The sequence below is a fragment of the Mobula hypostoma genome, chromosome 1 (assembly GCF_963921235.1).
Source record: "Mobula hypostoma chromosome 1, sMobHyp1.1, whole genome shotgun sequence".
NCBI classification, from domain to species: Eukaryota; Metazoa; Chordata; class Chondrichthyes; order Myliobatiformes; family Myliobatidae; genus Mobula; species Mobula hypostoma.
In genome coordinates, this window is record NC_086097.1 from 150,594,301 (window position 1) to 150,619,337 (window position 25,037).

General features: G+C 39.5%; 1 protein-coding gene across 3 annotated transcripts in view; it reads right to left on the reverse strand.

The window, feature by feature from the left end:
* Positions 1–25,037, reverse strand: part of LOC134351633 (zinc finger protein ZFAT-like) — a 198,271-nt gene that overhangs the window by 152,258 nt on the left and 20,976 nt on the right. For all 3 annotated transcript variants that reach the window (XM_063058064.1, XM_063058058.1, XM_063058048.1), the window contains one exon: positions 12,025–12,178. In XM_063058064.1, coding sequence (XP_062914134.1) covers positions 12,025–12,178 — 154 coding nt within the window. The remainder of the gene's footprint in view (positions 1–12,024; positions 12,179–25,037) is intronic.

The window sequence follows — 25,037 nt, forward strand, 5'->3', positions numbered from 1 at the left end:
TGCTCTTATCTAAAACATGTCCATTTGCCAGAGATTGAATCAGAAATTGAGCTGCTGATGGGGACAAATGTACCTAGAGCATCGGAGCTGTTGCAAGTAATTCACAGCATTAATGATAGACCCTATGCAGTTAGAACAATGTTGGGTTGGACTGTGAATGGACCACTAAAAGGAGACAATGGTGATGAGAAAGACTGTGCACAGCCTGAGCTGACAGTTAATAGGATCCAGTTTTGAACTTGGATGAGCTTTGACAGCAGCAGTTCAAGGTAGACTTCCCTGAATGCAGTCAAGATGAACAAACTGGCTTTTCAAGAGAAGACCGTAAATTCATGGAACTACTTACAAAACTGGTAGATAGCCACTTCCAAATTAGTTTACCTTTGAGAAAGGAGATTAACATGCCAAAAAACCAGGAAGATTGGTGAATAGCTTGCTATAAATCTAAGGAAGATGTTTAAGAAGGATTTGTCATTAACACAGCTTCTATGAAGGATGTCATCTGCGAAGGCTATGCTGAAAGAATGGCAGCAGAGATTCTGGAATCAGTGATGATAAAGTCTGGTATATTCCACATCATGCTGTTTACTACCACTCCCCACTCCCAGAAAATAGAAACCTTTTGTGTTTGACTGTGGAGTGACTTTATGACTATTCAGGGAACATCACTTAATGCTCAGCTTTTACAGGAACCAGATCTTACTAGCTCACTGGGGGAAGTCATAAGCAGATTCAGAAAAGAACCAGTGGTGATCATGGCAGAAATTGAATCAATGTTTCATCAGGTTAAAATACCAGCAGAAGCTGCAGATCTGCAGAAGTTTCTCTGGTGGCCTGATGGTAACCTCAGCAAGATATGGTGGACTTTAGCATGAGGCAGTTCTCTTTGGAGCAACTGCATCACTGAGCTGTGCCAATTTCACTCTTAGGAAATGTGCAGAAGACAATGAAAAACAGTTCAGCTGTGCAACAATGGATACGGTTTTGCATTGCTTTTATATTGATGACTTCCTTGTGTCTGTGTCCTCTGAGGAAGAAGTAGTGTCTCGCTATCATGACCTTGTATTCATCTGTGCTAAAGGCAGCTTACGACTCACAAGGTGGATAAGTAACAGGCATAGCGTGCTAGCCATGACACTGGAAGAGCAAAGAGTGAAAGACGTGAAGGATTTGTATTTGGATCAAGATACTCCTTCAGCGGAGAGGGTGCTGGATGGTGCATTCAGCCTACTACTTTCAAGTTTAAGATCACGATCCAAGATAGACCACTAAGCCAGAAGGGGGAGCCTCCCCACAGCTAGTTCGATCTATTATCCTTTAGGAATCTTGAGTCCACTAGTGCTATGTGCTAAGACAGGGGTCCCCAACCTTTTTCGCACTGCAGACCGGTTTCATATTGCATATTGACAATATTCTTGCGGACCGGCCGACCGGCGGGGGTGGGGGGGTGGGGGAGTTGGGGGGGGTTGCCAACGGACAAGAGTAGCAGTCAAATATGCTGGGTTTACCCCGAAAAGACTACAATGACCATGAAGCCTTGCGCAGGCACCAGTGCGCATGCGTGTACGATTTTTTTCTACAAATCGTTTTTGACGATTCTGTTCGGTGGGGGGGTGTTAATCACGACTGCAATATAGATGATAATTAGCTAATACACTCAATTTCGTTTCTAAAAGGGTTTATCTAACAAATTTAATATTAAACACACAGCGCATATTTTCCTCACATGAATGTAGTGATAAGTCAATTATCAGGGGAGGACAGGGGAGCTTGAAGTAAATGTTGAACGAACTTCCAGTAGAAGTGGTAGAGGCAGGTTCGATATTATCATTTAAAGAAAAATTGGATAGGTATACGTACAGAAAAGGAATGGACGGTTATGGGCTGAGTGCAGGTCGGTGGGACTAGGTGAGAGTAGCGTTCGGCACGGACTAGAAGGGCAGAGATGGCCTGTTTCCGTGCTGTAATTGTTATATGGTTATATAAGTCAATAGCATCATAACATTTTAAGTATCTTTTGGATATTAAACACACAGCACATATTTTCCCCATATGAACATGTAAAATCATTGCAACACACCAATATCGCTGAATCAGTGGGAGCCCTGGGCTTGTTTTCCTGCAGCAAGACGGTCCTATCAAGGGGTGATGAGAGACAGCGATACTCGAACGGGGCTCCTTATGTCCAGTCTATTCCGCAATTTAGTTTTCGTTGCATTCATTGCAGAGATATGTTGGAAATGGAAGCAACGTTTTCAGTGCTTTTGTGGCTATCTCAGGATATTCAGCCTTGACTTTGATCCAGAATGCCGGCAGAGATGTTATGTCAAACATACTTTTCAGCCCACCGTCATTTGCAAGCTCGAGGAGTTGATCTTCTTCCCACGCTGACACGGATGACGCGCGGGTAATGACCTCGCATGCGTAATGGCTCAACAGTGGGCGTGACAGGGAATGAGGAAAGGTGCAGCTGACTCCTATCGCCAAATCATATCGTTTCCTCGCGGCCCGGTAGCGCATGCTCTGCGGCCCGGTGGTTGGGGACCGCTGTGCTAAGAGGATCCTACAAGATCTATGTAAGAAAGAGCTTGGCTGGGATGACACTGTACCTACATCAGTTGCACATGAGTGCACCAGCTGCCTGGAAGAGCTCTGCCAGTTTGAAGACTTCAAGGTTGCCGGATGTTAGAACCCCCTGGATTTTGGAGAAGTTACTGCTGCACAGTTACAAAACTTTACGGATGCAAACAAAGATGGCTACGGAGCAGTGACCTACCCATTGTTGCACAACACTCAGGTGCACAGTGCTTTTATCATAGAAAAATCTAGGATAGCTCCACTGATGTCAGTTTCCGTCCCTCAAATGAAGCTCACCGTTGCTATGGTGGCAAGCCGTATGGACACATTGTGGAGGAAGGAGTTGCATATGCAGCTTGATGACTCAGTTTTTTGGGCTGATAGTACTTTGGTGTTGAATTACATCAAAAATGAAACTTCCAAGTTTGCAAACCTTCATTGGATCCAGAGTTTCATAAACTCTTAAGGTCTCACAGGCATCTCAATGGAGTTATGTAAACACTTCAAGCTATTCAGCAGATGTGGCCTCTAAAGGGCTGAAGGTGATAACATTCCTGAAGAATGAGACATGGGTGTCAAGGCCTCAGTATCTTCTTCAGCTTGTAAGGGAATGGCCAAGACAGTAGACTGGATTCTTAGATTTAAGAACCTGCTCTTGTTTCTTAGTTGAAAGAGAATGCAATCAAACATTTTCTTGCTCAGTCTGATTTCGATGAAGAACGACAAAGGCATCCTTTAGACACAGAATGTTTTGTTAGTGCACTTCAATGCTTTATAGCAAGATGAGGACAGGTTCGTGAACTGCACTCTGATAATGTGACAAACTTTGTTCAAGCTGTGTGTAAGTTGAGAGAAGGTATTGAGAAGTAGAAACACTCATAGATCAGTGATGTCCTTCTTCAAAAAGGTCATCCAATTACTAAAGCATTATCTGATCCCAATGGTTTGGAAGCACTGACACCCAACCTTCCGTTGTCTCAGGTCTAAAACACAATTTCCTCCCAGGAAACATTGCGCACATAGTTGACGACACAGCGCCTCAAAACTCATGAATCATGAGAAGAGTCATTCATGTCTTTCCAGACAGAAGAGGATTTGAGCAGCTAGAGATGCTTCAAGATTAAGACAAGCTGTGTGGACAGGCCTATAACCAAAACCTGTCTTTTACAGGAGGCAGAGGTTTGAGGAGCTACAGCTCTGGAAGCTTCATAACTTTAACTTGACAGTGAGTGGTGGAAAGATCACTGTGTTGGGCTAAGTGTTGGTAACCTCTGTTCTAAATGACTGTTACATGACTTGACTGGAAGAAGAAAGTAGAAAGATGATAATTGCATAAATGTTAAAATGTTTATCCCTGAAGATTTCATGTGTCCTATTATTGTAGTATGTACTTGTTAGTATTACAGTGTAATAATTAGGGGTCGGGACGTAGGAGCCATGCATCTATTTTCAGTCTGTTGGTATTGTATTTTGTGTTGTGTGTTTATTATGAGTTACGGTAATTTGTCACATGGGTTGGGGCATGGTAGAAACAGATGAGTATAGTTATGTATTCACGTTTTGTCTTAGTTAGTTAAGTTTAGTTAAATTGCTAGCTAGAGGCAGCCAGGGAATGGATATATTTTTGCTGATGACTAATTTGAACACTAATTACTCTTATTCCATTTATTTCATTATTTTGCTACTTTGGTTACACTAATTTCTAATACAGGTTTGCCCCACCATCCGAAGGTAGAGCGTTCCTGTGAAACGGTTTGTAAGCCGAAATGTCGTAAAGCGAAGAAGCAATTACCATTTATTTACATGGGAAAATTTTGTGAGCGTTCGCAGACCCAAAAATAGCTTACCAAATCATGCCAAATAACACATAAAACCTAAAATAACAGTAACACATAGTAAAAGCAGGAATGATATGATAAATACACAGCCTATATAAAGTAGAAATACTTTTCCACAATCATTGCCTGAACTGTTCCCCATAGCGAAAATCTCACGCAAGCGCCGTCGGCAGAAAATCTCACGCAAGCGCTGTTGGCAAAAACACGGCGCAAGCGTCTTCAGTAACCTTTAAGCTATGAAGCTGCCAAATCATACCAAATAACACGTAAAAATACACAGCCGATATAAAGTAGAAATAATGTATGTACAGTGTAGTATCACTTACCGGAATTGGTTCAGCGCCGAGCACACTTTTGGTGTATTAGACTGAGTTGTCAGAGTTTGGGTGGTGCAGTGGCCCCCACCCTCCAGGCTGCCGACCGATACATTGCTGCGAGGCATGCAGGAATGCAGCGGTAGCTGGGAGACACATAGCACATCTTTAAGAAAAAAGCCGAAATAAACATGCTAATTAGTTAGGTGCTGCCTGGCACGTAATTGTCGGTCCAGATCAGTGCCGATTGCCGATTGCATCGCCTTTGATCTGGGCTGACATCTACGTGTGGGTCAGCACCTAATTAATTAACATGTTTATTTTGGCTTTTTTCTTAAAGATGTGCTGCGTGCCTCCCGGCTACTGCTGCATTCTCCGCGAATCGGTACAGTATCTGTCCGCGGCCTGGGTGTTGGGGTGGGACACTGGGGTGTCATCTTGTTGTCTGTTTCCATTAGAGCAGGCAAGCTCATCTTCTCCTATGACTGCCCGCCTCGATGTCAAAGGTCGAGGTTCGTCGTCTGCTGTGGCTGATGTGGAAGGCTTGCTTGACTGCTGAGCCTCGTGCATTTTTCTATCACACAGTTCTTTGTAAGGACTCAAACCATCTTGCAAATATCCCCTAAAGCTACGTACCCTTTCAAAATTAAAGTCGTACTTTATCATTGCAGCGAAAATCTCACGTAGTTGCTTCACTTTTGCTACTGCATTCGGTTTCGATTGTTATCCTTTCCTCTTCCAATTGCATCAGCTCTTCATCTATCAGATCTTGGTCATGGGATGCCAAAACCTCTTCAGCATCATCTTCGTCAGCTTCCACAAGCCAAACTCACTTCCTCCATTCTTTGTTCACCACGATCGAAACGCTTAATTATGTCTAGTTTTACGCTAAGTGTAACACCCTTACGAGCTCTTTTAGGCTTTTCCGACACCATAGAACTCATCTTGCAAATGGCTGCTCACAGGCACGTGTTAAAGCAATGCCGGCTAGAATGCAGTTCTAAATCTGGGGAAAGCGGCTGCTCGGGGTGCGCGCCGATTTTTTTCGCATGCTGAATTTTTTATCGCGCGCTGCTTTTTTTTCGTAACAGTGAAAATACCCTCTGAAAGCGAAAACAGGTTACTAATGTAGGTCTTTCGTAACAGTGAGGTTTCGTAAAGCAAACGTTCGAAAAGCAGGGGACACCTGTATCGCTCTATAAGATTATTTGTCTTTGCTGGTTTCATAATAAGGGATCAAACATACTTTTTGCGACTTGGAACTCAATTATCTGGAAGCGCATCACACAGAGTCAAGCCCCTCACTCAGCCTCTCAGTCAGTGGTTTTGGTTTGTTTTCAAGTAATCACTACACCTGCTTTTACCCCAGTGATGAAGTGTTTTGAAAGGTTGGTGATGAAACATATCAACATCTGCCTGACAAATAAATGGCTTGGATCCGCTCCAATTTGCCTACTGCTGCAACAGGTCCACAGCAGATGCCATCTCATTGGGTTCTCACTCAACCCTGGAACATCTGAACAGCAAGGATGCTCTTTATCGACAATAGCTCAGCATTCGATACCATCATCCACTCAAAACTAATCAATAAGCTTCAAGACCTTGGTCGCAATGCCTCATTGTGTACTTACATCCTTGATTTTCTCACTTGTAGACCTCTGTCAGTTTGGATTGGCAACAATATCTCCTCCGTGATCTCCATCAGCATAGGTGCACCTCAAAACTCTGTGCTTAGTCCCCTGCTCTACTCGCTTTTCATTTATGAATGTGTCGCTAAGCACAACTCCAATGCCATATTCAAGTTTGCGGAATCAAAGGTGGTGATGAGTCAGCATACAGGAAGGAGACTGAAACTCTGTCTGAGTGGTGCCACAACAACAACCTCTTACTCAATGTCAGCAAGACCAAGGAGCTGATTATTGATTTCAGGAGGAGGAAACCAGAGGTCCAAGAGCCAGTCCTCCTTGGAGAATCAGAGGTGGATAAGGGTCAGCAACTTTACATTCCTTGGTATTATAATTTCAGAGGACCTATCCTAAGCCCAGCACGTAATTGCAATTATGAAGAAAGCACAGCAACGCCTAAATTTCCTTAGGAGTTTGCAAAGATTTGGCATGGCATCTATAGGCCGGTGGGTATGTCATCAGTAGTGGGAAAGTTATTGGAAGGTATTCTAAGGGACTGGATAATTAAATACTTGAATAGGCAGGGACTGATTAAGGATAGTCAATGTGGCTTTGTGCGTGGTAGGTCATGTCTAATCAATCTTACAGTTTTTCGAAGAAGTTACTAGTAAAGTTGATGAAGGCAAGGCAGTGGATGTTGTCTGCATGGACTTTAGCAAGGCCTTTGACAAGGTCCCACATGGGAGGTTGATCAAGAAGGTTCAGTTGTTTGGGTTTCAAGATGAGATAGTAAAGTGGATTAGATATTGGCTTTGCGGACGAAGCCAGAGCGGGGCGGTAGATAGTTGCCTCTCTAACCGGAGGCCTGTGATTAGTGGAGTGCCACAGGGATTGTTGCTGGATCCATTGTTGTTGGTAATCCATACCAATGATCTCGATGGTAATGTGGAAAACTGGATCAGCAAATTTGTGGATGACACCAGGATTGGGGGTGTACTGAATAGTGAGGAATACTATCAAAGCTTGCAGCAGGATCTGAACCAGCTGGAAAAATGGCAGATAGAATTTAATGCAAACTTGTGTGAGGTTTTACACTTTGGGAGGACCAACCAACATTCGGTAGGGCAACAAGGCACACAGTAGAACAGAGTGGTCTGGGAATACAGATCCATAATTCCTTGAAAGTGGTGTCGTAGGTAGATAAGGTCATAAAGAATGCTTTTAGCACATTGGCCTTCATAAATCGATGTATTCAGTACAGAAGTTGGGATGTTACGTTGAAATTGTATGACATTGGCGAGGCCTAATTTAGAACGTTGTGTTAAGTTTTGATCACCTACCAAGGATGTAATTAAGATTGAAAGAGTGCTGAGAAAATTTACAAGGATGTTGTCGTGACCTGAGTTATAGGGAAAGGTCAAATAGGTTAGAACCATTCTTTAGAATGTAGAAAATTGAGGGGAGAATTGATTGAGGTATATAAAATTATGAGGGGTATAGATAAGGTAAATGCAAGTAGGCTTTTTCCACTGAGGTTGGAGGGACTACAAATAGAGGTCATGGGTTAAGGGTGAAAGGTGAAATGTTCAGGGAGGAAATGTTCAGAGGGTAGTGAGAGTATGGAATGAGCTGCCATGCAAAGAAGTGGATGCAGGGTTGATTTCAACATAAAAAAGAAATTTCGATAGGTACATGGATGAGAGGGGTATGGAGGCCTATGATCTGGGTCAAGTCGATGGGACTAGGCAGATTAACGTTTCAGCACAGACTCAATGGGCAGAAGGGCTGGATTCCAGGTTGTGGTGTTCTATGACTTTATACACATTTATGACATACAAGGAGACCATTTTTGATCTACTAAGTCAATGCTGGCTAAAAGAGCAATCCCACTTGCCACACTAATTTTCCCTGTAAGACATTCCAATCAATTCCACCAGCTTCTTATCTCTCACCTACACAGTTGGGGCAATGCATAATGTTCAATTAAACTACCAGTCTTTAGGAAGGGCGAGAAAACTGGAACTCCAAGGAGGAATTCACTTGGTGACAGGAAGCATATGCAAACTTCACACAGATGGCATTCTAACTCACGATTGAACTTGGGTAACCGAGCTCTGTTGCAGCAGTACTGCTATCTGTGGCGCTTGCTCTTTCTCTACAAAGAGTACACATCCATAAGACATGACAGCAGAATTAGGCCACCTGGCCCATCGAACCTGCTCTGCCATTTCATCATGGCCAATCTATTTTTCCTCTCAGCCCCAGTCTACTGCCTTCTCCCCATATCCCTTAATGCCCTGACCAATCAAGAATCTATCAACCTCTGCCTTAAGTATACGTACAGACTTGGTCTCCACAGCTGCAAGTGGTGACAAATTCCACAGATTCACTACTTTCTGGCGAAAGAAATTCCTCCTCATCTCCTTTCTAAAAGGATGCCCTTATATTCTGAGGTCGTGTCCTCTAGTCTTAGGTACTCCACCAAAGGAAACATCTTCTCCAATCCACTCTGTCAAGGCCTTTCACCATTCAATAGTTTTCAATGAGGTCCCCCTAATTCTTCTGAATTCTAGTGAATACAGGTCCAGAGCCATCAAACACACTTCACATGACAAGCTGTTCAAACTTGGAATCATTTTCGTGAACTTTCTTTGAATCCTCTCCAGTTTCAGCACAACCTTTCTAAGATAAAGGGCCCAAAATTGCTTACAATACTCTAAGTGAGGCCTCACTAGTGCTTTATAAAGTCTCAACATTACATCCTTCCTTTTATATTCTAGTCCTCTTGAAATGAATGCTAACATTGCATTTGGCTTCCTCACCACAGACTCGACCTGCAAATTAATCTTCAGGGAATCTTGCACAAGCACTCCCAAGTTCCTTTGCATCTCAGTTTTTTGTATTTTCTCTCCATTTAGAAAATAGTCAACCCTTTCATTTTGTCTATCAAATTGCATGACCATACACTTCCCAACACTGTATTCCATCTGCCACTTCTTTGCCCATTCTCCTAATCTGTTTAAGTCCTTCTGTAGTTTCTCTGCTTCCTCAAAACTACCTGCCCCTCCACCTATCTTCATATTGTCTGCAAGCTTTGCGACAAAGCCATCAATTCCATCATCCAAATCATATTATGATCACTTGCCTATAAAGGTCCTGTATCTAAGATTCTGCACACTTCCTGCCTTTCTGTATTAAATTTTCTGGATACCTAATTTTCATTGTGACTTTCACCACTGGTATTTTACCCTTTTTACTTATAACAAAGACCGTTTCAAAAATTATTAGCACATCTCACTTCTTAAAAATATAATATTTAGCAAATACTTTTCCTTTAACATCAAAGTAAAGAAGGCCTGGCTTGCCTGGAAGAGTAGCAGAAAAAGTTAAAACTCAGTCAATAGAAGGAAACAAAAACAATGAAAATTGGTGAGGACTCACTCAAGCATGGATAGGCACTTAGACATAGCTCTTGTAGAAGACAAAATCCTTCCATATCAGAAAGAGAATCAGCTTTTATTTTAACAACATCTAAATTAATCTGCCTTCACCTTGTATTCTTTATAATTCACTAAGTAATTGGATTTCATAGGCGTTGACCAATTTTTCCATTATCTTATAAACCTTGTTTGAATATCTCAAAGACTATGCAGTCATTCAAAGCTATTCGGGTAACCAAACTTTAAACTGAAGATCAACATTGTGGGCCTCCTCTGCACCTTTTCCAAAGTTATTAATGGAGTCATAGAGTCACGCAGCACAGAAAAAGACCCTTCGGGCGAACTGGTCCATGCCAATCAGGACTTCCATCTAAGCGTGACCTGTTTTAACCATGTTGCCCCATATCCCTCTTAACCTTTCCTCCCCATGTACCTGTCCAAATATCTTTTAAATGTGGTTAATGTAGCCCCCTTAACCACTTCCTCGGGCAGTTCATTCTTTATACTGACCATGCTCTTGGAAAAAAACTTGCCCCTTAGGTTCCTATTAAATCTCCCCTCTCACCTTAAACCAGTGCTCTGCAGTTCTTGATTACCCACTTTGAGAAAAATACTGTGGGCATTCACCCTAAACATGCTTAATTGTACTCACCGCTATAAGATCACCCTTTATTCTCCTAATCACCAATGAAAATAGTTCAAACTGTTCAACCTCTCTCCATAACTCAGTCCCTCAAGTGCCAACAGCATCCCCCTAATGCTCCTCCGCACTATTTCCAATTTGATGGCATCTTTCCCATAGCAGGATGACAAAAACTGAACACAGTATTCCAAATGCAATCTCACCAATGTTTTGTATAACTGCAACGTAACATCCTAACGTTTATACTCAATGCCAAAGCCTGCTTCACCATCTAGTGTTCCTGTGACGCAACATTCAGAGAAGCAAGGTCCTTCCGAAAGTTAATTCCATATACTAACCACTTTTTTTAGTGGAAAAGTTGACCCTCAGGAACCTATTAAATCATAGTGAGCATCCCCACATCAACAATTACTGTCTAGTTTAGTGCAGCACCCTCTCAGAACATATGAAAACGACAGCAAACTGTCAGGTCAACAGAAAAGGTCATTGGCTGCAGCCTACCATCACGACAGGACTCATATGTGTCTGGGACAAAGCAGCCAGGAAAATTTCAGACACTACCCACCCTGCAAACTGCATTTTCCAAAAGCTCCCTTCTGGAAAACACAGAAGGTTATTAAAACAGAAACATCACGCCTTCTTAAAAGTTTATTCTCCAAGGCAGTTAATCTGATCAACCATTCTTGTTAACCTCCATCCCCTCTCTATCTATTACCTCAGTCACTGCACTTTAAAACTTTTTATAATGTTGTTTACACTGTAAATATATTCTGATATTATGTACTTGTGTACATTTATTCCATGTCCGTACTTTAACCTTATTTGTATATAATTTTGTATTCTTTATCATTGGTGAATGGTGTTGTTTTTGTTGCTTGTCATGCAAGCACACTGCAGCAAATTCCTAATAGATGTAATGCAAATAATGATCCATAATCACTCTATTCTCTGCTCTATTCTTTATTACAGGAAGCTAAATCTGAAGCATAACCAGCCCCACATGTGCTTCATCAGACAACTCAAAAACTTTTTAAGGAATCTGTGAACTGGATACATTCTGGATACATCACAAATGCCCGATGAAAAATCTTGAGATTGAAATTGAAACGACTAGTGAATCATGATATTAATATGTAACAAGTTTGGATTTGATATTAATATGTAAGAAGTTTGGATCTGATATGAAGAAAACTGCAGTTGTGAAGATATTTGGAAGGACTACAATCACCCTTTCTTCACAAACACGCTACACATCTTAGACATCACGCCACAAAATTATGATATTCCATTGTGATCTTTCCCATATTTTAAGACGAATGAATAAATACCAGCTCTATAATCTATTCTCTTTGGAATTCAATACCAGTAACCCTATTCGACTGCAGGAAGTTGCTAAATTGACCACAGCAACAACATCAATGAAGACCCAAACCCAAATCCCATTAATGTATTCCAAAGTCAGGAAAAAAAATTGGAAGCAGGGCACATGGCTGCATTGGCAGTGTTCCTTTCAGTTAATTTCATGGCAAGTGAGGTAAGTAAGCATGTGCCATTTGAAGCTATTGTTTTTCTGCAAAGTGCACTTGCCTGAAAGAATTCTGGGCCAACTCCAATGGTGCCTGTTGGATAGCATATTCCTGGTAACCCTTTCGCAGAGCTGATTCTTGGCCAATACTTTCAGGCTCAGCTGCTGGAGTTTTCTCAGCTGGAGTGGCCTCGATGGGAATAATTTTAGTGGCACCTAGAACACAGAAAAATATTATTTCATGTTGCAACAGAGAATAGCAGTTACAAGGTAAGACAAGAATTGGCTTTAATAATATTTGGGTAAAGGAATAGCAGTAAGTATCTATCCCCTCAAATCAGTTTTGCATATTGCATTGAAGTGGTGGCTGATCTGTGGCCTTGGTTTATGTGTTTATGATCTGTGTACATGTTATTGTGTTTAATCTGTGGCCTGGTGTTATTAACTTGTCCTTGACCCCACTTCACAAATCACTTATTTTTCTTTCACAAAAAAATCTACTAACTTTGAACTTCAAAGTACAGAATCAGTTGCCAAATGATACTTACCAACGGTGAGATTTCATAATTTAATTCCTGAAAAGACCGGTTTAAATTTTTGGCTCACATCACAAAATTATACCTGCTGGAAAAATAATTTTTCCTGCCGCCTTTTATTGGCTTTCCTCTATCATGCCCTGTTTAAGCCTAGAGAAAATAAGGAGTCGGACACTTAATAAATCCTATAAATTTGAAGAAATCTGGCGACCTTTCATCCTATATTTTCATATGATCTAATTTTTGTACTAATTCTCTTCCAGCTTGTAGGTGGAGTTAGAGTAGAATCTGGCCACATAGTCATGAGTGTATAGGGAGAAGAGTAGAGGGTTGAGAACACAGATTTGTTTAAAGAATGGGAAAGGCCATAAAAAGGGGGTGTAAGCAAGAATCAAATGGAAGCAGAGTCTACAAAGCCAGAATGATAAATGCTATTCTCCTCTGCAGCTCAGCCATCTATAGAATCCTCCAGAATTTCTGTCTCCAAAATTTCAATTCTTCAAGACTTCAGAGGTTGACTGTCTTGAAAGAAGTGTACCCTGTTTTCTATTTAAATTAAAAATCAAATCTGTGCTGGGATCTTGCCAATTTTAAAAGAAGCATAGGAACAATAATGGGGAACAGGGAAGTGGCTCCGAGGATCACATGCTTTATGTACCAAAATGCAATTAAGAACATTGCAAATCCTTCATTATCATCTTCCAAAATTTTCAATTTGACAAATGTTACTTAATTTGAAGAATTGTCCATAGCCCTCAGCTATCTAAGAAAATTGAGTGAGGGATAATGGGAATTATAGATCAGTTAATCTAATGTTTGGTGTTGAGGAAGTGTTTTTATGATTAAGGATTGAATGACTGAATGTCTCTGCATGTTCATATAGAGTCAATGTGGATTTTTAAAAGTGCAGGTCATGAAAGTCAAATTTGAATTGTTTTGGAGTGCCTAACTTGATTCGGGACTATCCATGGATTGTAATTATATGGACTTCTGAGGCAATAATTTATTTTTTCTTTAACTAAAGTAGAAGCTTATGGAATTGAAGACTGATTGAGAATTTGGATGAGTAGTCAGAAGTCAAAATGTAGAAACAATGGCCAGATTATCTCATTAGCAGGTAACTAGTGGCATTCCACAAAGATTTATGTTGTGATAGTGGCTATTCATCACCTCATAAACAACTGAGATTATTTTCCTTCTTAATGATAGGTGCTGTTTTTAAGGAGGAGATATTATTAGATTAAATGGATGCTAAAACAGTAGAAACTGGTTTTCAATGTAAGCAAGTGTGAGGTCATCCAGTTTTGACCAGGATAGATCACGATACTTTGGAGTAGCAAAAAGTTAAAAACTCATTATTGAATGATCTGGGTTCATTGATAATTAAACTGAATTTTAGAAAAGATGAATGAATTACTGGTCTTTCCTGCACACCATAAGTGCCGTGAGTAGTAATGGGCACAAGAGTGTAGAAGCAAACTATTTGGCAAGTTTGTTTAATAGAATGATACCTGGATTGGAGTGAAATAGAGATGTTTTGATTTCTAATCAAAGATGATTAAGGGAGGATTTGATAAAAGTTTTCAAGCTATTCCAAAGAACTGGCAAAATAGAGAAAAATTGTTTTTCTTTCTTTCTTTTTCTGTTTTTCAATCTTTTTATTGATTTAAAAAAAGTGTATACGAACAGGAGGAGACTACAGAAATCCCCCACTTTTCGAACGTTCGCTTTACGAAACCTCACTGTTACAAAAAACCTACATTAGTTACCTGTTTTCGCTAACAAAAGGTGTTTTCACTGTTAGGTGCGATAAAAGCAGCGCGCGCCCCAAGCAGCTGTTCCTCCCCCGGATTCGGAACGGCATTCTTGCCGGCATTGCTTAAACACGTGCCTTTGCAAGAGAGTTCAAGAAAAGCCTAAAAGAGCTCGTAAGGGTGTTACACTCAGCGTAAAACTAGACGTAATTAATTGTTTCGATCGTGGTGAACGAAGTAAGGACAAAGTGAGTTTGGCTTGTGGAAGTTGACGAAGATGATATTGAAGAGGTTTTGGCATCCCATGACCAAGAAGTGATAGACGAAGAGCTGATACAATTGGAAGAGGAAAGGATAACTATCGAAACTGAATGCAGTAGTGAACGGACAGAAAGTGAAGTCGTACAGGAACTGAATGTGAAGCAACTGCGTGAGATTTTCGCTGCAATGATAAAGTACAACTTTAATTTTGAAAGGGTACGTAGGTTTAGGGCATATTTGCAAGATGGTTTAAGTGCTTACAAAGAATTGTATGACAGAAAAATGCGCGAGGCTAGCAGTCAAGCATACTGTCGTTTTTCAAGCCTTCCACATCAGCCACAGCAGACAACGAACTTCGACCTTCAACATCGAGGCAGGCAGACACAGGAGAAGATGAGCTGCCTGCCCTGATGGAAACAGACGACACCTCAGTGTCCCACGACCCCAACCCCTGGGCCGTTGACAGATACCGATTCATGGAAAATGCAGCGGTAGCCAGGACGCACCCAGCACATCTTTGAGAAAAAAAAGCCGAAATAAACAAGCTAACTAATTAGGTGCCACCTTGTACGTAAATGTCGACCCAGATCAGAGGTGATTGCCGATTGCGTCGCCTCTCATCTGGGCCGACATTTACATGATGGGCGGCACAGAATTAATTAGCTTGTTTATTTCGGCTTTTTTCTTAAAGATGTGCTGGGTGCGTCCCAGCCACCGCTGTATGTTTCATGGATCAGTATCAGTCGGCAGCCCAGAGGGTGGGGGCCACTGCACCATCCCAACCTCCGACGACTCAGCCTAACATACCATCATCAGTGTGCTCGATGCTGTCTTCCCGATTCCAGTAAGTGATACTACACTGTACATACATTATTTCTACTTTATATTGGCTGTGTATTTTTATGTGTTATTTGGTATGAATTGGCAGCTTCATAGCTTAAAGGTTACTGGAGAGAGTTTTTCTGCCAAGAGCGTTTGCACTATGTTTTTGCCCACAGCGCTTGCGCTGTGTTTCTGCCGAGAGCACTTGCGTGAGATTTTCGCTAAGGAGAACAGTGCAGGCAATGATTGTAGAGAAGTATTTCTACTGTGTATTTATCATATAATTCCTGCTTTTACTATATGTTACTGTTATTTCAGGTTTTATGTGTTATTTGGCATGATTTGGTAGGTTATTTTTGGGTCTGCGAACACTCACAAATTTTTCCCATATAAATAAATGGTAATTGCTTCTTCGCTTTACAACATTCCAGCTTACGAACCGTTTCATAGGAATGCTCTACCTTCGGATGGCGGGGGAAACCTGCATCTCTGGTATATATGTCAATAACAGTACATACAGAAGGTAAAATAAACAATATCAGAATCACACAGTGTTGATCTACAAAGTATAAATTTGATATAGAATATATAATACAGAAAAAAAAGAACGTAATTCATTCTCCCCTTATCAATTTATGAAGAAAGGAAGGACTATTAGAAATTTTCATATAAAAGAAATGAAAAAAAAACACTATTCTAAACAGCAAAAAAAGGACTGGGCAGTCTATCCTGAGAGAAAAACCAAGAGAAGAGGAACTCTCTGATCAAATCCAAGGTTCTGAAAAAATCTACCTCTATTACCTTGCACCTCCTTTTCTACCTGCACTTCATTTTCTAACAGTGACACTTCATTCTGTATTCTCATCTTGTTTGTCCCTACCATCATGGACTTCATCAGCAAACGTGTCGAGGACTGCGTACCAAAAGGGAAAACCCAGGTACTTTCAAGCCAGAAACCGTGACCAAACTGGGAGATCCACTTTTCTGAATTTGAGGTCTGCAGCATTCAAATCAGGTGATCTGACCTTCATAAGAAATCAATATATGACCTCTGTAAAGCCATCGGAGATGCTCTTTCAACATTTTTATTAGTTTCTCCATAGAAGAATACAGAGTACAAGAAAGTATATATAAATGTCGAAAAAAAAAACTGCCAATTACATTATATCTATTCATAAAAACAATCTCATTACCCCGTATTCATGTAGGTTAGTCAAAGTTATATTGAAATATACTAATTTATTACAAAAGAAGTGTCTAACCCCTACCAAGACTGAAGCTGTTTATTACGGAGAAAAAAAGGTAAAATACCTTCTCGTATAACAAAAATTAATAATAGCCAACATCTAAATTTAAACAACGAATTGAGGGTTTTGAAAGTTTTGAAAATAATTCAGAAAGGGTCCCCACAATGTTTGAAAGTCTTGACGAGATGGGAAATTGAACAACAAATCTTCTCTAAATCTAAGCATGACATAACATCGCATAACCATTGAGCATGAGTAGGAGGAGAAACATCTTTCCATTTAAACAAAAGCGCCCTCCTAGGTATAAGAGAGCTAAAGGCCAAAATATGTAAATCAGATGTCTTTAACTTGATATCTCATCCTGCAACAATACCGAATACGGCCATCAGAGGATTAGGCTTAAAATTGACTTTGAAAAGTAAAGAAAAAGTTTGAAAAACTTCCTTCCAATATTTTTCAAGACATGGACAAGTCCAAGACATATGAATTAATGAAGCTTCTCTATTATTGCATCTGTCACAGTAGGGAGATATATCTGAATAAAAATGAGATAGCTTATCTTTAGTCATATGGACTTTATGTACCACCTTAAATTGTATGAAGGAATGGCGAGCACATAGCGATGAAGTGTTAACCAGTTTAAAAATTTAATTCCAAGTTTCCTCAGATATTGATGTCTGTAAATCTTGTTCCCAGAGATTCGTAATTTTGTGTAAAGGAACATTCGTCTCCAGTAACATACCATAAATATTAGATATTGAACCATTATAAAAAGGTGTCAAATTAAAAATTACGTCTAGTAAGTTCTTATCTGAGCTTATAGGAAATGTGCATAATTGAGATCTTAGAAAGTCTCTGATTTGTAGATGTCTAAAAAAGAGAGTTTTGGGTAAGCTATATTTAGCTGACAATTGCTCAAATGAAAAAAGATTTCCTCCAACAAACAGATCCCAAAAATATTTAATACCCAACCAGTCCCATTCTTTAAAGACTAAATCAGTCATGGAGGGTTTAAAAAAAATTAGAATAAATGGGACTAGAAAGGGAAAATCTCAATAAACCAAAATGTTTTCTAAATTGTATTCAGATCCTCAGAGTATGTTTAAGTATTAAATTATCAGTTAGTTTACTCACAAATAAAGGAAGTGAGCATCCAAGAAGAGAAATAATAGAAAATTTATTAACAGAATTAGCTTCTAAAGAAACCCATACTGGATGGTCTACACAATTAATATAATATAGCCAAAACGTAATATATTGTACATTAACTGCCCAGTAATAAAACCTAAAATTAGGTAAGGCTAAACTTCCAGACTTTTTAGGATTTTGAAGATGAACTTCATTTAAACAAGGACATTTATTTTTCCATATATAGGATAAAATAGATTCAAGAGAGTCATAAAAGGATTTAGGAATAAAAACAGGTAAAGGTTGAAAAAGATATATAAGTTTAGGTAGAATATTCATTTTAATAGAATTAATTCATCCAATCAACAATATTGAAAGAGGTGACCAATTTAATAATATCTTTTTTAAATGGTTCAATAAAGTAAGAAAGTTTTCTTTAAACAAGTGTTTGTAATTCTTAGTGATTGTTACACCCAAATAAGTAAATTGATTCCTTACAATTTTAAAAGGGCGATTAGTATTAATTGATAATAAATTATTTAAAGGAAATAATTCACTGTTATGTAGGTTTAATTTATATTCCGAAAACTGGCTAAAATGGGAGAGTAAAGAAAGTACACAAGGTAACGAGGTCTCAACATTAGAAATAAAAAGCAATATATCATCAGTATAAAGCGAGATTTTGTGTGTGATACCTCTCCTTAAAATACCACAGATATCATTAGATTCTCGAAAAGCAATGGCAAGGGGTTCTAAAGCGAAATCAAAAAGCAAAGGACTCAACGGACAGCCTTGTCTAGTTCTGCAATGAAGTTTAAATGGTTTGGAATTTTGAGAATTAGTAAGAACCCGAGCAGAAGAAGATAAATAAAGTAATTTAATCCATTGAATAAAATCTGGTCCAAAATTAAATTTTTCTAAGGTTTTAAATAAATAATTCCATTGAACCCGATCGAAGGCCTTCTCAGCATCTAAGGATATCACACATTCTGATATCTCCTGAGAAGGAGAGAAAGTAACATTTAATACACGGCGTATATTAAAATGGGAATGTCAGTTTTTAATAAGTCCAGTCTGATCATCAGAAATAATAGAAGGTAAAATATTTTCAATCCTACGAGCCAGAACTTCAGAAAGAATTTTAGTATCTGCATTAAGTAATGAAATTGGCCTATATGAAGAGCAGTCAGTTGGATCCTTGTTCTTTTTTAGGATAAGCGAAATAGAAGCTTCATAAGAAGATTGAGACAAACTACCCAATTAGAAAGAATCCAAAAAGACTAAGTGTAATTGCGATATAATTAATGAAGAAAAAGCCTTATAAAATTCTCCAGAAAATTCATCTAGACCTGGAGCCTTCCCTGAGTGTAATGAATGTATAGCCTCAGCGATTTCCTCATAAGAAATGGGTTGATCCATCTGCTTGCAATTATCTGCAGGAAGTGCAGGGATATTTAATTGATCTAGAAAATTATTCATTACAATATTATCTTTAGGGAAATCAGAACTATAAAGTTTAGAATAGAATTCTCTAAAGGTATCATTTATTTCAGAGTAATCAGTTGTCCTATCACCATTAGTTTTGCAAATTTCTTTAATTTGTCGTTTAACTATATACGTTTTTACAGTAATTGGTTGGCCAATACTTAGCCTGATTTATCTCCGTGAATGCAAAATTGAGTTTTATCTTTAAGAAGTTGAGTTTCAATTGGATATGTTGACAGAAGATCATATTTAGTTTTAGCTTCAACATGTCTTTTATATAAAACAGGATCTGCAGCTATTGTATATATTTGATCTAATTGTTTTAATTGATTGGCTAATTCAATTCTTTCTTTATTAGCTTTATCCTTAACACTCGCAGTATAAGAAATAATTTGTCCTCTAATATAGGCCTTGAAAGCATCCCATACAATGAGATTAGAAGTCTCTTCCTTTTTATTCTCTTCAAAATACAAAATAATATGCTTCTCTAGAAATTTTTAAAATTCCTTATCAGTTAACAAAGTTGTATTAAAACGCCAAAATCTATTGGTTTGAAGAAGACCAGGGAGTTTTAAAGTTAAAAATATAAGAGCATGATCTGAAACAGCAATCTCTTTATATTCACAGGATCGAACTGATGAAATCATTTGACTATCGATAAAAAAAAATCAATCCTGGAAAACGGAAAAAAGCATTCAAAGAAACCTGGCTCATCTACATTTGGGCTGTACACATTGGCAAAAACAATTAATTTATTATCTAGTTTTCTTGAAACTGTAACAAAACATCCATTAGTATCAGGCACTACTTTATGTTGGACAAAGGAAAGTGTATTATCTATGAGAATCGAAACTCCTCTAGATTTGGCCTGAAAAGAAGAGTGAAAACAAAGTCCATTCCAACGGCTAAAAAAACATAGATTATCACATTTGTGTATGTGAGTTTCTTGTAATTAAAAATAATAGGGACCTTAATTTCTTAATATAAGCAAAAATTTTATTACACTCAACAGGGTGATTTAACCCAGTTAAAACTGAGTAAATTAATAGTTTGGTCCATTTTTAATATTATTTAATGGAAGGGTTAAAATGTAAGTTAAAAACCAAGCCATGAACCTTGAGAAATGGTAACCAAGCAACAAGTTGGCTAAAAATTTGAAAACAGCTTCTGGGAAGAAAACCCATAACCCCGCCCCTCCCCAAAGAAAGAAAACCGACCAATAGAATGTCGGCATCTACAAGCTACAGACAACCCCCCAAAAAACCTGGTGATCGCTCCAATTAGTTTCAAGGTTATTTATGTTCCAGCCTAGACTAAACAATACCCAAGCAAGAGATTCAATTCCCGTATATCAAAAATACAGTATTAAAAAATAGGAAAGGAAATTAGTTACAAAGGGTTACCAAAAGTAAAAGATACAATTATTCATACAGATAGACATTGAATATTAATCTTATATCTTCATGGAAAAACAGACTAAGCAAATTTAAAATAATCTTTGTGTTTCAGCATTCAAACAAAACCATTCGAAGGATCCATCTTTAATGAGTTTCTCAGTCAAACTGGGTAGACAAGGGATGGGTTAAAACCCTTGTTAAAAGAAATTCCAACAGAGCTTGTTTAAACTTAGCACATTACTGCATAACCTCAAGTGAATAATCTTTGAGAATCTTAATATTCCACCCTATAACCAATCACGTCCCTTCGACGGGACTTGCGAATTAAAAGTATCTCATTTAATCTTGTGTCTTCATGTAAGGATAAACTAAACAGTTAGCCTTCGGATTTAACCTTCGCATTTTAAAAACTTTTGTGCTTGAACAGTCCAGCGGAACCATTCGAAAGAACCCTTTTAAAGTGTGATTCTGAGTCAGGCTGGATAGCGAAGGGAAGGCTTGAAACCCATATTAAGAAGCTCGGACATAACTTCTTTGAACTTAACACGTTCCTGCATAACCTCAGGCGAATAATCTTCAACAATTCTAATCTTGCAACCATTATAGTCAATCATGCCTCTTCGACGAGATTCACGAATTAAGTCTTTCTTTGTTTTAAATTCCTGAAAACAGATTATTACTGATCCTGGTCTCTGAGCGTTAGGTGGTCTAAACGCAGGAGATCTGTGAACTCGATCGATCATAGGCACAGATGTCAAAATCTCCGGAAATAATTCTTGCAAAAAACTCCATAGAATGGTTACCTTTGATTAATTCTTCGAGACACAGAACCCGTAGGTTGTTCTTTCTACCTCTATTTTCTAGGTCGATAATCTTCTGTCTTAACTTTTCGTTGGACTTCGATTGCTTTTCACAAAGCTTCTGCAATTCATCCACTTCCATTTTCAGAGCCAACAAATTTTCCTCATTATTTTTAATACGTTTATCCTGTTCATTAAGAGTTTGTTGAATAGAATCCAATTTACCATCTATTTGTTTAAATTCAGTGTTGAATTGTTGAAACTTCTCAGAGGCTTGTCGTGTATGACTCTGCAGTAATTCCATAATAGAATCCAAAGAGGCAGGAAAATCATCCTTTTTAGTACCTCTGGCACTCCTTCCAGCCATAATGAAAGAATATCACACTTCAAAAAGAAGTTTCAAGACAGGTTGGAAATAGTAAGATAGTTAGAGGAGCAACGGCAGATTGCTGTTACTCCATCAGCTACCACCAGGAGATTTCAGCTATCAGAGATGCTAAGAGACAGTACCAGCCCAGAATTAAGTCTCAGTCTTGCTGTTAGAAGTGGCAGAGCTTACATATTATAACTGGTTACAAAACAAAATTGGGCAGCATTGCCAGCAACAGCACATCCTTTCTTGATGAGCTTATTCACTCTATGCATGTTTTGAACAGAGGGAACAGATACGACACACCCACCTTGACAGAGTCTGGTGCACCTAAATCTGCATAGTCAACATCACAGACATAAGATCAGTCTTCTGTTCAGTGAACCAGTGGAAAGCATTGGGTTCAGATGGCGTTCCTGCCTTCACCTTAAATCCCCTGTGAATTAGTTGGCAGGGGTATTTACAGACTTTTTTTATCTTACCCTATTTTAGACTGTGGTTCCCTCCTGCTTTATGAAGTCCACCACCATCCTGGCACACAAGAAAAACAAGATACTGTACCTCAACGATTTCCACCCAGTGGCTCTGATAGCTATGATCATAAAGTGTTTTGAAAGACTAGCCATGGCATGCATCAACTCCAGCTTTCCAGAAAACTATGACCCACCGCAATTTGCCAATCTATGAAACAGGTCTATGGCAAATGCCATCTCCCTAGCCTTACATTGTACTATCTGGATGTTAGACTATTGTTTATTGAATATAGCTCTGCCTTCACTACTTATTATTCCAAGCAAAGTCATCACCAAACCCTCTGCAACTGGATCCTTGACTTCATGACCAATAGACCACCATCAGTAAAGACAGGCAGCAGCACCTCTGCCACCATTATTTTAAACACTGGTGCTCCATAATTTTGCCTTCTTCAGCTCCCTGCTCTACTCCCTGTACACTCATGACTGCATGGACATATTCTTCTCTAACTCCTGCTATAAGTTTGCAGATGATACCACTGTAGTGGGCCATCCCTCAAATACTGATGAGTTGGAGTACAAGAACAGAGAGCTTAGTAACATGGTGTCATGATAACAAACTTTCCCTCAATTTCAACAAAAGAGCTGATAATTGACTTCAGAAGGAGCGGGGTGGTGAATATGCTCCTGTCTATATCAACAGTAATGAGGGTAAAAAGTTTGAGAGCTTCAATTTGTTAGGTGTGATCATCACCAGCCTGTGCTGGTCCAACTATGTGGGTGTCATGACCAAAAAAGCTCACCACCATCTCTACTTCCTGGGGAGGCTGAAAAAATTTAGCATGTCCCCGTTGACCCTTACCAACTTTTATTGATACACCATACAAAGCATTCTATCTGGATGCATTAACAGCTAATGCTCTGCACGTGACACCAAGCGAGTTGTGGACACAGGTCAGTATATCGTGTGAATGAGCTGACCTGGACTTGGTCTATATTTCTTGCTGCCTCAGTAAACCCTCCAGCATAATCAAAGACCCCATCCACCCAGACACCTTTCTACTATCTATTGGGCAAAAGATACAAAAGCCTGAAATCCCATGCCACCAAGTTCAAGGACAGCTTCTATCCCACTGTGATCAGACACTTTAATGGACCTCTTGTACGATAAGATGAGCTCATGGGCTCACAATCTACCTCATTGTGATCTTGAGCTTTATCGTTCAGCTGCAATGCATTTTTCGCAGTTATTACACTTCATTCTGCAATTTTTTTTAACCTTATTCTACCGCACTGCACTGTGTAATGATTTGATCAGTATAAATGGTGCGTTAAGATACACTTTTCATAAAGAAAACAATACCAATACTTCTTAATGCATTGCTGTAATGAATTGTTCTGCATCAACAGTAATCAAGACAGGTTTATCACTTTATTTTGGTACATGTGACAAGAAAAAAATCAAGGAGACACAAAGAACTCACACACAGACAAAGCTCACAATGCAAAGCATATTGCGGTCATGCAAGACATGTGAGCACCATCATACTGTACTGGCTCACTTCTTTCCATTTTTGAAAATAATATTATTAAAATTCCATATGGGAACATAAATCAATGTATAAATCGTGTTTTTGCAGTTGTGTTATTTGTTGTTTTCGGTTCCATTTTTGCTGTAGTTGGAACATTTTTGTATCCTTTGTTAACAAAAAGCACTGCCTTTTAGGCCATTGCATGGATTAACCTAAAGGATTAACCAGTACAGAGGCTTTCAGTTCTGAGATCAAGATTGCTACAAGACGTGCAGGTATGATCTCTGGAAAACTATCTCACAGACAGAGTAGAGATACTGAACTAGACTGGAATCAACATGAGATGCTCAATAGCTGTGGAAGGAGGAAGATCATCCTCCTACAAAGATAAATCTGATGAAATGGGGGACAGCAGAGCTTCGCTTTCAGTTGAGCTCAGTTTGACCACCAGAACAGGCAGGAACCAATGCGCACCCCCCACATCTCCCGATGATCCTTTGGTCTCAGTATCTGAAGATGACGTGCGGGCTGCCTTCAAGAGACCGAATCCAAGGAAAGCATCCAGTCCGGACAGAGTACCTGGTTGTGTACTGAAGACCTGTGCCGACCAACTGGCTGGTGTGTTCACAGATATCTTCGACCTCCCGCTCAGGCAGGGTGTGGTACCCAGCTGCTTGAAGAGGATTTCAATCATACCGGTGATCAAGAACAGCGTGGTAACCTGTCTCAGTGACTATCCCCCAGTGGCACTTACATCCACAGTGATGAAGTGCTTTGAGAGGCTAGTGTTGAAACATATGAGCTCCTGTCTGAGTGGTGACCTGGATCCGCTCCAATTTGGGTATCGAAGCAACAGGTCCACAGAATATGCCATCTCATTGGCTCTTCACACAGCCCTTGAGCATCTAGACAGCAAAGATGCATAAGTCAGATGCTCTTTGTTGATTACAGTTCAGCATTCAACACCATCATCCGCTCAAAACTAACCAGTAAACTTCAAGACCTGGGCATCAATACTCCTTCGCGCCACCCCCCACCCCCCATGCAACTGGATGCTGGAGTTTCTCACTTGCAGACCTCAGTCAGCTTGGATTGGCAAAAAATCTCCTCCACAATCTCCATCAGCACAGGAGCACCACAGGGATGTGTGCTTAGCCTCCTGCTCTACTCACTTTACCCCCATGACTGTGACTGCGGGGCTAAGTACAGCTCCAACACCATATACAAGTTTGCTGATGCCACCGCTGTTGTGGGCTGTATCAAAGGTGGT